Here is a 15273-nt window from a genome sequence, read left to right as displayed (position 1 = left end):
TCACAAAGATTTTTTCCTCCATTATAGACAAATGGGGATGTTAAATTTGGCTGAAAAGGAAGATTTTACATTTTCTTTGTTTGAGAGAGTAAATGAAGGTGTTTTCCTGATTTCAAACCTGAATAAATGGCAACAGCATTTACCTTCTTCCAACTTATTAACAGTGACTCAATCCTGTGCAGAGATTTAAATGTTAATCTCTACATTCTTACTGTGCATTTACTCCTGATATACATCTAATTTGTTTATTCTCATGCTGTTTTTATGCATCCAAGTCCCTCATAAGCCCAGGGTATGAGAAGAACATTTAACCAAAGAGTTCAGTAGCTAGAGATGTGACCACCAGATGGTGGTGCACCTCTGTTCATCAGAATATGTGGAGGGTTCATTTGAATGGGTTCTGAATGAATAGGATTAGAGCAGAAGTAGTGCCTTTTTATTATTGGCTGAGTAGACAATGTGAGAAACCACTATGACTGCTAGGAAAGAAGGCGACACTTGGAAATAGAAGCAGCTCTTCTGGCTGGAGACTGCAGATCCACAATTGATCTTAAATGGGAAAAACAATGAAGACATCCATTGGGGCTTTAATCACATTCTTGTGGCTGCAGCTGGACTGTGAGTTGAGGGTTTAAGGGAAATAGAGTGTACTAGTAGATATCCTTTAGATGCTAAGACTGGCTTTATTCAGGTTTCTTCTAGTTGTTGTAGAAAAGGAAAAGCAAACTCTAGAGCTAAATAATCTGAGAACCCTTCTCCTTTCTCTGACTTCTACTTTCTCCATAGGTGTCAGCCTTGGAAAAGAGGTAGAGCAGAGTCCTTCTACCCTGAGTGTCCAGGAGGGAAACAGCTGTTTTATCACCTGTACTTATACAGATGTTACCTCAAGCTACTTCCCTTGGTATAAGCAAGAACCTGGAAAAGGTCCCCAGCTCCTTATAGACATTCGTTCAAATATGCGTAAAAATGAAGGCCAAAGACTGACTGTTTTATTGAATAAGACCACCAAACATCTTTCCCTGAACATTACAACCACTGAACCTGGAGACTCAGCTGTCTACTTCTGTGCAGCAAGTACACAGTGCTTCCCATGCATCCACTATCTGTACCCAAACCTGTAACTGGGGCAACCCACTTCCTTTGGCACAACCTTCAAGTTATAGCATTTTTCATAGTGTTTGTCTACAAGTGAAAACTAATGTATGTATGTTAGTTTGAATAAGAAGATTAGGTTTGATATGACGCAGAAAGTGTTAAAACACATTCTGTTGGATGACTATTGCTTACTGAATTCTTGAAGGGAATTAGGTTTTATTTTAAAATTCAGGCTTTAACCATTATCCTCAATGGTGAAAAATTGAAAGCATTTCCCCTAAAGTCAGGGACAAGGCAAGGGTGCCTACTATCAACACTACTATTCAACATAGTTTTGGCCACAGCAATCAGAGCAGAAAAAGAAATTAAAGGAATCCATACTGGAAAATAAGAAGTAAAACTCTCACTGTTTGCAGATGACATGGTCCTCTACATAGAAAACCCTAAAGACTTCACCAGAAAATTACTAGAGCTAATCAATGAATATAGTAAAGTTGCAGGATATAAAATCAACACACAGAAATCCCTTGCATTACTGTACACTGACAATGAGAAGACAGAGAGAGAAATTAAAAAAAAAAATTCAATTCACCATTGCAACAAAAAGAATAAAATACTTAGGAATATATCTACCTAAAGAAACAAAAGACCTATATGTAGAAAACTATAATACACTGGGGAAAGAAATTAAAGAGGACAAAAATAGGTGGAGAAATACACTGTGTTCATGGATTGGAAGAATCAATAAAGTGAAAATGAGTATACTACCCAAAGCAATCTATAGATTCAATGCAATCCCTATCAAGCTACCAACGGTATTTTTCACAGAGCTAGAACAAATAATTTCACAATTTGTAAGGAAATACAAAAAAACCTTGAATAGCCAAAGCAATCTTGAGGAAGAAGAATGGAACTGGAGGAATCAACTTGCCTGACTTCAGGCTCTACTACAAAGCCACAGTCATCAAGAGAGTATGGTACTGGCACAAAGACAGAAGTAGAGATCAATGGAACAAAATAGAAAGCCCAGAGATAAATCCACACACCTATGGACACCTTATCTTCAACAAAGGAAACAAAAATAAACCATGGAAAAAAAAACAATCTCTTTAACAAGTGGTGCTGGGAAAACTGGTCAACCACTTGTAAAAGAATGAAACCAGAACACTTTCTAACACCATACACAAAAATAAACTCAAAATGGATTAAGATCTAAACGTAAGACCAGAAACTATAAAACTCCTAGAGGATAACATAGGCAAAATACTCTCTGACATAAATCACAGCAGGATCTCTATGACCCACCTCCCAGAATATTGGAAATAAAAGCAAAAATAACAAATGGGACCTAATTAAAATTAAAAGTTTTTGCACAACAAAGGAAACTATAAGCAAAGTGAAAATACAACCTTCAGAAAGGGAGAAAATAATAGCAAACAAAGCAATGGACAAAGAATTAATCTCAAAAATATACAAGCAACTCCTTCAGCTCAATTCAAGAAAAATAAATGACCCAATCAAAAAGTGGGTCAAAGAACCAAACAGACATTTCTCCAAAGAAGACATACAGATGGCTAACAAACACCTGAAATTATGTTCAACATCACTCATTATCAGAGAAATGTAAATCAAAACCACAATGAGGTATCATTTCATGCCAGTCAGAATGGCTGCTATCCAAAAGCCTACAAGCAATAAATGCTGGAGAGGGTGTGGAGAAAGGGAACCCTCTTACACTGTTAGTGGGAATGCAAACTAGTACAGCCACTAAGGAGAATGGTGTGGAGATTCCTTAAAAAACTGGAAAGAGAACTGTCATATGACCCAGCAATCCCACTGCTGGGCATACACACCAAGGAAACCAGAATTAAAAGAGGCACGTGTACCCCAATGTTCATTGTAACACTGTTTATAATAGCCAGGACATGGAAGAAACCTAGATGTCCATCAGAAGATGAATGGATTAGAAAGCTGAGGTACATATACACAATGGAGTATTCAGTTCAGTTCAGTCGCTCAGTCGTGTCCGACTCTTTGCAACCCCATGAATTGCAGCACTCTAGGCCTCCCTGTCCATCACCAACTCCCGGGTTTCACTCAAACTCACGTCCATCGAGTCGGTGATGCCATCCAGCCATCTCATCCTCTGTCGTCCCCTTCTCCTCCTGCCCCCAATCCCTCCCAGCATCAGAGTCTTTTCCAATGAGTCAACTCTTCACATGAGGTAACTCAGCCATTAAAAAGAATACATCTGAATCATTTCTAATGAGGTGGATGAAACTGGGGCCTATTATATAGAGTGAAGTAAGCCAGAAAGAAAAACACCAATACAGTATACCAACGCATATATATGGAATTTAGACAGATGGTAACGATAACCCTGTATGCCAGACAGCAAAAGAGACACAGATGTATAGAACAGTCTTTTGGACTCCGTGGGAGATGGCGAGGGCAGGATGATATGGAAGAATGGCAGTGAAACATGTAAATTATCTTATGTGAAACGAACCAGATTCAATGCATGATACAGGATGCTCAGGGCTGGAGCACTGGGATGACCCAGAGGGATGGGATGAGGAGGGAGGTGGGAGGGGGGTTCAGGATGGGGAACACATGTACACCCATGGCAGATTCATGTCAATGTATGGCAAAACCAATACAATATTGTAAAGTAAAATAAAAAAAAATATTTAGCTCACTTGTTTAAGTGGTATCATTGTTGCCATAATTTTAGAAAAATTAGGTAAAATAAAAGATGAGATAAAAATAAAATTCAGGCTTTAAAAATGACTTTATATTTGCTTTCAGACTCCTTTTCTATAAATGAATGCTTGGGAACAATACTACATTCCTATTATGGATGGGTTCTTAATGCTTGTGTTTTGAAAATTGTGTATGTTATTTTTCACTTACTGTAAAAAGTATGTTCTAAATGTAGAAAATGTGTCTAATACAAAAATGTAAAATTTATAATTCTGCATCCAGATAATTTATTGCTAATATTTTATTTACTGTCTTTTTAAATTCTAGTATGATTAGAATTCTGATTTTTTTCACTTAATATTGTATCTTGAAATAAACATTTTCAATTTCGTTATCTTCATCTCTAACACTTACTTTTTAATGGCTTCATGAGAGGCTTTTCTCACAATTATATTTAAAATTTTATTTCTATATTTCTGGCAAAATTGGACTGTCCTTTCTATATATTCTGACTACTTTCTTGTTGAAAATGTGACTTGGGTTTTCTTTAGAGCCCAGTGATGGAGCATATATAGTTTTGTATGTTTGAGGGAAATCAAAATAGAAAGTGATTTATTCAAGAATATAATTTGAGGATTAGGCTCACAAATCTATTCTTCTTTTCAAAATGTTATTAGTATTCACGTTTACTCTCATGTAAGTTAGAAGGGAGAGTTGTGTCTTTTAATCAAATTCCCTTGTGATGTAATTTTGTAATCACACCCTGCTGCTGCTGCTGCTGCTAAGTCACTTCAGTCATGTCCGACTCTGTGCGACCCCCATAGACGGCAACCCACCAGGCTCCCTCGTCCCTGGGATTCTCCAGGCAAGAACACTGGAGTGGGTTGCCATTTCCTTCTCCAGTGCAGGAAAGTGAAAAGTGAAAGTGAAGTCGCTCAGTCATGTCCGACTCTTAGCGACCCCATGGCTTGCAGCCCACCAGGCTCCTCCGTCCATGGGTTTTCCAGGCAAGAGTACTGGAGTGAATCACACCCTAACATATATTAACTCCATGCAAACCTTGATTTTATATTTTTATCTTTTCAGGAATTTTATATAAGTCAAAGTTGCTCAGTTGTGTCCGACTCTCCAGGCCAGAATACTGGAGTGGGTAGACTTTCCCTTCTCCAGGGGATCTTCCTAACCCAGGGATTGAACCCAGGTCTTCTGCATTGCAGGCAGATGCTTTACTAGCTGAGCCACAAGGGAAGCCCAAGAATACTGGAGTGGGTAGCCTATTCCTTCTCCAGCAGATCTTCTTGACCCAGGAATCGAACCAAGGTCTTCTGCATTGCAGAAAGATTCTTTACCCTCTGAGTTATGAGGGAAGCCTCATATGAATAAAGTCATACAATAAAAAAACCTTTGAGAAGTCTGCATCTTTGTGAGGTGGAGCATATTGTACTAGGCATGTATGATCGCTTTCCCTGCCACCACTCTCACTATTTTTTAACCCAATTGTTTTGAACTTTTAAGTTATTTTACATAAATAACTCATCATTTCAAGTGTTTGAATTTCTTTAAAATTTTATTTGTATTTCTACAAAAGAAACATTATGGCAACTGATAATGAGCAGATTCATTGGAGTGTTGGACCAACTCATAATCAAGTTAAGACATATTCTTCATGCAAAGCTAATTGTACCAACTCCATTATGAATTTTTCTAATATTTTTAAGACAAATTTTATTGGTCAGATTTCACTTTAGCAGTACTAATTGGGGTATGTTTATTACTTGGTGTTTATAGGAGTTGACACTAAATAACATCTCCTACAATTCTTTAACATTGTTGCACAATCAATGGGCTTGTTGAACCAAATTATATCTTAGAGTGGGTATCCAGTGGGTATCCAGTGGGTTCCAGATATCTTAGAGAATTCTCTAGTGGTCTTGGATGGAGATATCCACTTTAGGCAGTTGTATATTTGTTTCAAGGATCTTGGGTCAACCTCATCTTCTGTGGACTATCTGCTTCTGACCATTCTCTGGAGAACCTCGGTTTAATATCGCTAATGTAAGTAACTTTACAATTCTTGTCAATTAGGGATGCATGATGTTATAGTAGTTGGTACACATGCGATGAAGGATCAATTTCTTGTACTTTACCTGCTGAATTGATAACAAATAGAACATATTAAAGTCATTTCCACAAGTTCAATGGCAGTTTTTCTCTGGGTATTTTGCCAGCACTAGGTCACCCAGGTTGTCATGAAAAAACTGATTAAATGAAAGGCTAGGAAATCAACCTGTGCCTGTGATTAAAGGACTGATTATAATGGGTTTATTTATTTAGTTCAGTTGGTGAAGGATTGGAATATGTGTGATGTGGGCCCTTGTGAATTACCTGGGCATATCAGGGACCAGCTGGTAGTGAGACAACGTATGACTTTGTGAAGGAAGGAAGCAGGGCCATGGGGGCCAAGACTAATTAATAATGTATTAGGCCACAGTAGTTCAAGGGTGTCTGATACTGTAATTCATTTCAGTTCTAATATTCCACTTGTTCTTTCCACTTCTTCAGAACATAGAGGGACAATAAGAGTAGTAAAATTTCTGAGTGAGGGCAAAACTTTATATAACTATCTCAGAGAAACTGCTTCCTTATATAGATACAATTTGAAACGACACAGGTAGTAAACACAGCATCAAGTTCATTTTTAATTATGGTGAGTGTTGTGGTTTATCAAAAGATTGCTTCCACCCATGTGAAGAATAAAAATACTGTTACTAGTACCTACTGATAACCCATGGAGATGTGAAATTGTTTAAATTTCTTTTGGAAATACCCAAATATTTCCTTGGTATAGTATTCTAGTTCATATTTGACTTTTACAAATTTTATGGGATTTTATGGCTTCCAAGAAATGCATGAACTGACCCCAATATCTACAAATCTCAAAAAGTTTTCCCACAATATTTTTCTAAATGTTGCAGCCAATATTTCCCTAATGCCATATCTCAACATTTGAGTAAGAGTTCAGTGGAGATCATTTGGCTTCACCAGACAGCTGTCTTGGCTTTGATATATTGTGTCCTCATGGATCAAACAAATCAATCATTCCTACTCATTCCTTACAAAATCAGAGTCTGGCATTCTGAACCTAACATGGAATTTTTGAGTCTTTCCATGGATTTGCCTTTATGTTCTAGAAGAGGTTCTTGCATAAGGACTTTACTCAGAAAGTTACATTTAATGTAATGATCTGCTCGATCATTTTTTTCCCCATACTCTGCAAAGTCTTTCATGCTGAGAGACTTTGTCTTTATCACAAAATTTCTTTAAGTAGAATGATGACATCAAATAATTCATGTATTTAGTGTTCATTTATTCTTATTTTTTAATATAAATTTATTTATTTTAATGGAGGCTAATTACTTTACAATCTTGTATTGGTTCTGCCATACATTAACATGAATCCACCACGGTGTACACGTGTTCCCCATCCTGAACCCCCCTCCCACCTCCCTCCCCATCCCATCTCTCTGTGTCATACCAGTGCATCAGCCGCAAGCATCTGGTATCATGCATCGAACCTGGACTGGTGATTCGTTTCACATATGATAATTTACATGTTTCAATGCCATTCTCCCAAATCATCCCACCCTCGCCCTCTCCCAGAGTCCAAAAGACTGTTCTATACATCTGTGTCTCTTTGGCTGTCTCGCATACAGGGTTATCGTTACCATCTTTCTAAATTCCATATATATGCGTTAGTATACTGTATTGAAGTTTTTCTTTCTGGCTTACTTCACTCTGTATAATAGGCTCCAGGTTCATCCACCTCATTAGAACTGACTCAAATGTATTCTTTTTAATGGCTGAGTAATACTCCATTGCGTATATGTATCTCAGCTTTCTTATTCATTCGTCTGCTGATGGACACCTAGGTTGCTTCCGTGTCCTGCCTATTATACACAGTGTTGCGATGAACACTGGGGTACACGTGCCTCTTTCAATTGTGGTTTCCTCAGAGTGTATGCCCAGCAGCGGGTTTGTTGGGTCATATGGCAGTTCTATTTCCAGTTTTTTAAGGAATCTCTGCACTGTTTTCCACAGTGGCTGTACTAATTGCATTCCCACCAACAGTGTAAGAGGGTTTCCTTTTCTCCGCACCCTCTCCAGCATTTATTGCTTGTAGACTTTTGGATAGCAGCCATTCTGGCATGAAATGGTACCTCATTGTGGTTTTGATTTGCATTTCTCTGATAATGAGTGATGTTGAGCATCTTTTCATGTGTTTGTTAGCCATCTGTATATCTTATTTGGAGAACTGTCTGTTTAGTTCTTTGGCCCATTTTTTTAAATTGGGCCATTTATTTTTCTGGAATTGAGCTGAAGGAGTTGCTTGTATATTTTGGAAATGAATTCCTTGTCAGTTGCTTCATTTGTTATTATTTTCTCGAATTCTGAAGGCTGTCTTTTCACCTTGATTATAATTTCCTTTCTTGTGCAGAAGCTTTTAATTTTAATTAGGTCCCATTTGTTTATTTTTGCTTTTATTTCCAGTATTCTGGGAGGTGGGTCATAGAGGATTCTGCTGTGATTTATGTCGGAGAGTGTTTTGCCTATGTTCTCCTCTAGGAGTTTTATAGTTTATGGTCTTATGTTTAGATCTTTAATCCATTTTGAGTTTATTTTTGTGTATGGTGTTAGAAAGTGTTCTAGTTTCATTCTTTTACAAGTGGTTGACCAGTTTTCCCAGCACCACTTGTTAAAGAGATTGTCTTTAATCCATTGTATATTCTTGCCTCCTTTGTCAAAGATAAGGTGTCCATATGTGCATGGATTTATCTCTGGGCTTTCGATTTTGTTCCATTGATCTATACTTCTGTCTTTGTGCCAGTATCATACTGTCTTGATAACTGTGGCTTTGTAGTAGAGCCTGAAGTCAGGCAAGTTGATTCCTCCAGTTCCATTCTTCTTCCTCAAGTTTGCTTTGGCTATTCGAGGCTTTTTGTATTTCCATACAAATTGTGAAATTATTTGTTCTATCTCTGTGAAAAGTACCGTTGGTAGTTTGATAGGTATTGCATTGAATCTATAGATTGCTTTGGGTAGTATACTCATTTTCACTATATGGATTCTTCCGATCCACGAACACGGTATATTTCTCCATCTATTAGTGTCCTCTTTGATTTCTTTCACCAGGGTTTTATAGTTTTCTATATACAGGTCTTTTGTTTCTTTAGGTAGATATATTCCTAAGTATTTTATTCTTTTTGTTGCAATGGTGAATGGAATTGTTTCCTTAATTTCTCTTTCTATTTTCTCATTATTAGTGTATAGGAATGCAAGGGATTTCTGTGTGTTGATTTTATATCCTGCAACTTTACTATATTTATTGATTAGCTCTAGTAATTTTCTGGTGGAGTGTTTAGGGTTTTCTATGTAGAGGACCATGTCATCTGCAAACAGTGAGAGTTTTACTTCTTCTTTTCCAATTTGGATTTCTTTTATTTCTTTTTCTGCTCTGATTGCTGTGGCCAAAACTTCCAAAACTATGTTGAATAGTAGCGGTGAAGTGGGCATCCTTGTCTTGTCCTTGACATTAGGGGAAATGCTTTCAATTGTTCACCATTGAGGATAATGTTTTCTGTGGGTTTGTCATATATAGCTTTTATTATGTTGAGGTATGTTCCTTCTATTCCTGTTTTCTGGAGAGTTTTTTAATCATAAATGGATGTTGAATTTTGTCAAAGACTTTCTCTGCATCTATTGAGATAACCATATTGATAATGATTGAGATAACCAATTTGTTAATGTGGTGTATTACATTGATTTGCGGATATTGAAGAATCCTTGCATCCCTGGGATAAAGCCCACTTGGTCATGATATATGGTCTTTTTAATGTGCTGTTGGATTCTGATTGCTAGAATTTTGTTAAGGATTTTTGCATCTATGTTCATCAGTGATATTGGCCTGCAGTTTTCTTTTTTTGTGGCATCTTTGTCAGGTTTTGGTATTAGGGAGATGATGGCCTTATAGAATGAGTTTGGAAGTTTACCTTCCTCTGCAATTTTTTGGAAGAGTTTGAGTAGGATAGGTGTTAGCTCTTCTCTAAATTTTTGGTAGAATTCAGCTGTGAAGCCGTCTGGACCTGGGCTTTTGTTTGCTGGAAGATTTCTGATTACAGTTTCAATTTCTGTGCTTGTGATGGGTCTGTTAAGATTTTCTATTTCTTCCTGGTTCAGTTTTGGAAAGTTGTACTTTTCTAAGAATTTGTACATTTCTTCCATGTTGTCCATTTTATTAACATATAATTGCTGATAGTAGTCTCTTATGATCCTTTGTATTTCTGTGTTATCTTTTGTGATCTCTCCATTTTCGTTTCTAATTTTATTGATTTGATTTTTCTCCCTTTGTTTCTTGATGAGTCTGGCTAATGGTTTGTCAATTTTATTTATCCTTTCAAAGAACCAGCTTTTGGCTTTGTTGATTTTTGCTATGGTCTCCTTTGTTTCTTTTGCATTTATTTCTGCCCTAATTTTTAAGATTTTTTTCCTTCTACTAACCCTGGGGTTCTTCATTTCTTCCTTTTCTAGTTGCTTTAGGTGTAGAGTTAGGTTATTTATTTGACTTTTTTCTTGTTTCTTGAGGTATGCCTGTATTGCTATGAACCTTCCCCTTAGCACTGCTTTTACCGTGTCCCACAGGTTTTGGGTTGTTGTGTTTTCATTTTCATTCGTTTCTATGCAAATTTTGATTTCTTTTTTGATTTCTTCTGTGATTTGTTGGTTATTCAGCAGCGTGTTGTTCAGCCTCCATATGTTGGAATTTTTAATAGTTTTTCTCCTGTAATTGAGATCTACTCTTACTGCCCTGTGGTCATAAAAGATGCTTGGAATGATTTCAATTTTTTTGAATCTCCCAAGGATAGATTTATGGCCCAGGATGTGATCTATCCTGGAGCAGGTTCCATGTGCACTTGAGAAAAAGGTGAAATTCATTGTTTTGGGGTGAAACGTCCTATAGATATCAATTAGGTCTGACTGGTCTATTGTATCATTTGAAGTTTGTGTTTCCTTGTTAATTTTCTGTTTAGTTGATCTATCCATAGGTGTGAGTGAGGTATTAAAGTCTCCCACTAGTATTGTGTTAATTTCCCCTTTCATACTTGTTAGCATTTGTCTTATATATTGTGGTGCTCCTATGTTGGGTTAATATATATTTATAATTGTTATATCTTCTTCTTGGATTGATCCTTTGATCATTATGTAGTGTCCTTCTTTGTCTCTTTTCACAGCCTTTGTTTTAGAGTCTATTTTATCTGATATGAGTATTGCTAGTCCTGCTTTCTTTTGGTCTCTATTTGCATGGAATATCTTTTTCCAGCCTTTCACTTTCAGTCCGTGTGTGTCCTTTGTTTTGAGGTGGGTCTCTTGTAGACAACATATATAGGGGTCTTGTTTTTGTATCCATTCAGCCAGTCTTTGTCTTTTGGTTGGGGCATTCGACCCATTTATGTTCAAGGTAATTATTGATAAGTATGATCCCATTGCCATTTACTTTATTGTTTTGGGTTCGAGTTTATACACCCCTTTTGTGTTTCCTATCCAGAGAAGATCCTTTAGCATTTGTTGGAGAGCTGGTTTGGTGGTGCTGAATTCTCTCAGCTTTTGCTTGTCTGTAAAGCTTTTGATTTCTCCTTCCTATTGGAATGAGATCCTTGCTGGGTACAGTAATCTGGGCTGTAGGTTATTTTCTTTCATCATCTTTCTATCTTTAAGTATGTCCTGCCATTCCCTCCTGGCCTGAAGAGTTTCTATTGAAAGATCAGCTGTTATCCTTATGGGAATTCCCTTGTGTGTTATTTGTTGTTTTTCCCTTGCTGCTTTTAATATTTGTTCTTTGTGTTTTCTCTTTGTTAATTTGATTAATATGTGTCTTGGGGTGTTTTGCCTTGGGTTTATCCTGTTTGGGATTCTCTGGGTTTCGTGGACTTGGGTGATTATTTCCTTCCCCATTTTAGAGAAGTTTTCAACTGTTATCTCCTCAAGTATTTCCTCATGGTCTTTCTTTTTGTCTTCTTCTTCTGGGACTCCTATGATTCGAATGTTGGGGTGTTTAACATTGTCCCAGAAGTCTCTGAGATTGTCCTCATTTCTTTTAATTCGTTTTTTTTTTTCTCTCTGATTCATTTATTTCTACCATTCTATCTTCTACTTCACTAATCCTATCTTCTGCCTCATTTATTCTACTATTTGTTGCCTCCAGAGTGTTTTTGATCTCATTTATTGCATTACTCATTATATATTGAGTCTTTTTTATGTCTTCTAGGTCCTTGTTAAACCTTTCTTGCATCTTCTCAATCCTTGTCTCTAGGCTATTTATCTGTGATTCCATTTTGTTTTCAAGATTTTGGATCATTTTCACTATCATTATTTGGAATTCTTTATCGGGTAGATTCCCTATCTCTTCCTCTTTTGTTTGGTTTGGTGGGCATTTATCTTGTTCCTTTACCTGCTGGGTATTCCTCTGTCTCTTCATCTTGTTTATATTGCTGTGTTTGGGGTGGCCTTTCTGTATTCCATCAGTTTGTGGAATTGTCTTTATTGTGGAATTTCCTTGCTATGGGTGGGGTTGTACGCATGGTGTGTCAAGGTTTCCTGGTTTGGGAAGCTTGTGTCGGTGTTCTGGTGGGTGGAGCTGGATTTCTTCTCTCTGGGGTGCAATGAAGTGTCCAGTAATGAGTTATGAGATGTCAGTGGGTTTAGAGTGACTTTGGGCAGCCTGTATATTGAAGCTCAGGACTGTGTTCCTGTGTTGCTGGAGAATTTGTGTGGTATGTCTTGCTCTGGAACTTGTTGGCCCTTGGGTGGTGCTTTGTTTCAGTGTAGGTATGGAGGCGTTTGATGAGCTCCTGTCGATTAATGTTCCCTGGAGTCAGGCGTTCTCTGGTGTTCTCAGGATTTGGACTTAAGCCTCCTGCTTCTGGTTTTCAGTCTTATTTTTACTGTAGCCTCAAGACTTCTCCTTCTATACAGCACCATTGATAAATAATCTAGGTTAAAGATCAAAAGTTTCTCCACAGTGAGGGACACCCAGAGAGGTTCACAGAGTTACATGGAGAAGAGCAGAGGGAGGAGGGAGATAGAGGTGACCCAAATGAGATGAGGTGGAATCAAAAGATGAGACAGTAAGGTAGCCACTAATCACTTCCTTATGTGTGCTCCACAGTCTGGACCACTCAGAGATGTTCACAGAGTTATACAGAGAAGAGAAGAGGGAGGAAGGAGACAGAGGTAGCCAGGAGGATAAAGGGGGGACTCAAAAGTAGAGAGACAGATCCATCCAGTAATCAGTTCCCTAAGTGTTCTCCACCGTCTGGAACACACAAAGAGATTCACAGAGTTGGGTAGAGAAGAGAAGGGGGAGGGAGGAGATAGAGGCGACCTGGTGGAGAAAAAGGAGAGTCCAAAGAGAAGAGACCAGTCAAGTCAGTATTCTCTCTCCCAAGTAAAAATAGGTACTGAAGATTGGGTTCTTAAAGGTACAAAATTGATAACAAATACCAAAAATCAAAGATTAAAAATCTAGAGTAGAGGTTAGATTTTCAAAAATACAATATTAAAGAAAAAAAAGTCACAAAATTATAATATATATATATATATATATATATATATATATGTAAAGTTTGCTTTAAAAAATAAGGTCTCTTTTTTTTAAGTAATAGTAGATTATAAAAAATGAAAATTAAAGGAGTAATAGAGGACTTAAAATTTAAAAAAAATAAAGAATGATAGTAAAAGTAGTAAAATATATCTAGAACTTTCTCTGCTGTTGTTGTGGGCAGTGTGGGGTCAGTTCATTTTCGGATAATTCCTTGATCCGGCTTCTATTTCTCCAGATATATAGGCCCCTTCCTATGTAGTCAGTACTAACTACAGGGTTTAAATCTATTGCATCTGTCACTTCCAAGGAGGTTCCCTCTGTTTTAGCTTTTTCTGTTTGCTGGTCTCTTCAGTGTCTAATTTCCACCCTGACACAAGGGGGCGGTGGTGGACACTTTTTTAGGCTCACTTGTTCAATCTTGCTGTGGGGAGGGAGGGACGCTGCAAACAAATAACACTGGGGTGTGTTCGCAGTGTCTTGGCCACACTGGGTTTTTCCCACTCACGGCGTGTGTGCTTTCCCTGTCAACACTTCTTAGGGTCTAGGTTGCTGTGCTGGGAACTGTCTGAGGCTGGCCCTGGGTTGTATGCACTTCCCAGGTGTAAGCCGCTCAGGTTCAGGTAATTGGGTACTCCTCAGAGGTGCAGGCTCGTTTGGGCCTATATTTTGTGCCCTTCCCAGGTCCAAGAAGCTCAGGTGACCAGGTGTTTGGCGAACGTGGTTGCTGCGACTTATCGCCTCCCCCATCCCTGCCGCTCAGTTTTCTGGGTGTACAACTGGCGCACCTTCTCAGGAGGATGTTGACCGTCCAGAATCCCAAGAAGTTTTGGTTAGTAACAAAGTCTGCTTGCAGTTTGGTAGATGAAGCCTCTCTGGGGCCGCGACTGCCCCCTTCGGGCTCTGGCTGCCCTTGCCTGCCTGTCACCGGAGGGAGGAGGGGATGGGCCGGTCTGCAGCTGGCTGGCTCTGCTTTGTTCTGTGAGAGGGCTTGACGGTGTCTTAGGTTAGGGCTTTTCGCATAGCTCTAGTCAGTCTTTTGTTCTGTGAGTGGGCCTGATGGTGTCTTAGTGAAAGTGAAGTCGCTCAGTCGTGTCTGAGTCTTTGCGACCTCATGGACGGTAGCCTACCAGGCTCCGCGGTCCATGGGATTTTTCAGGCAAGAATACTGGAGTGGGCTGCCATTTCCTTCTCCAGGGGATCTTCCCAATCCAGAGATTGAACCGCGGTCTCCTGCATTGCAGACAGATGCTTTACTGTCTGAGCCACTTAAAATAATTATGCTGAATGCAGGAAGCTAGGCAAAAAGTATACATTATCCCATTTTTATCATGTTATAAAATATGTAAACTAATTAATAACAAGTTTTGCATGAAAATGGGAGTAGAAGGTGGGGAGAGGGTCAAGAGGACCACAAAGAGATGTGAGGAAATTTTTGGTGGTGATGCACAGTTCATTGTCTTGATTGTGATGATGGTTTCACGATTATGCATATATATGTACATACATATTTGCCTAATCTTATGTAAGCTTACTTTAAATAAGTGCAGTATATTTTTATGAAAATTATGCTTTAATAATGGCATTAAAATCCAAATTTAACAAATATCTTTCTTCATTGTTGTACAAGACTTCTGGTGTGACTCAAATGCAAATATTTCTCTTCTACATTTTTACTGGCCTTAAAATATTTTTTTTTTTAAAACCTCGAATGGCCAAAGTGATCTTGAGAAAGAAGAATGGAACTGGAGGAATCAACCTACCAGACTTCAGGCTCTACTACAAAGCCACAGTTATCAAGACAGTATGGTACTGGCACAAAG

At 38.2% G+C, this 15273-nt stretch overlaps 1 gene segment (V, D, J or C); it reads left to right on the top strand.

The window, feature by feature from the left end:
* The first annotated feature begins 566 nt into the window (after positions 1–566).
* LOC129620770 (T cell receptor alpha variable 13-1-like) lies at positions 567–1121 on the top strand. The segment is given in 2 exon segments: positions 567–618; positions 787–1121. Coding segments are annotated over 2 exon segments (387 nt in total).
* Positions 1122–15273: the final 14152 nt, after the last annotated feature.

The sequence above is a fragment of the Bubalus kerabau genome, chromosome 10, assembly GCF_029407905.1.
Source record: "Bubalus kerabau isolate K-KA32 ecotype Philippines breed swamp buffalo chromosome 10, PCC_UOA_SB_1v2, whole genome shotgun sequence".
In the NCBI taxonomy this organism is placed as follows: Eukaryota; Metazoa; Chordata; class Mammalia; order Artiodactyla; family Bovidae; genus Bubalus; species Bubalus kerabau.
Note: the sequence above shows the minus strand (reverse complement) of the source record. Positions and strands in the feature narration are given on the sequence as shown.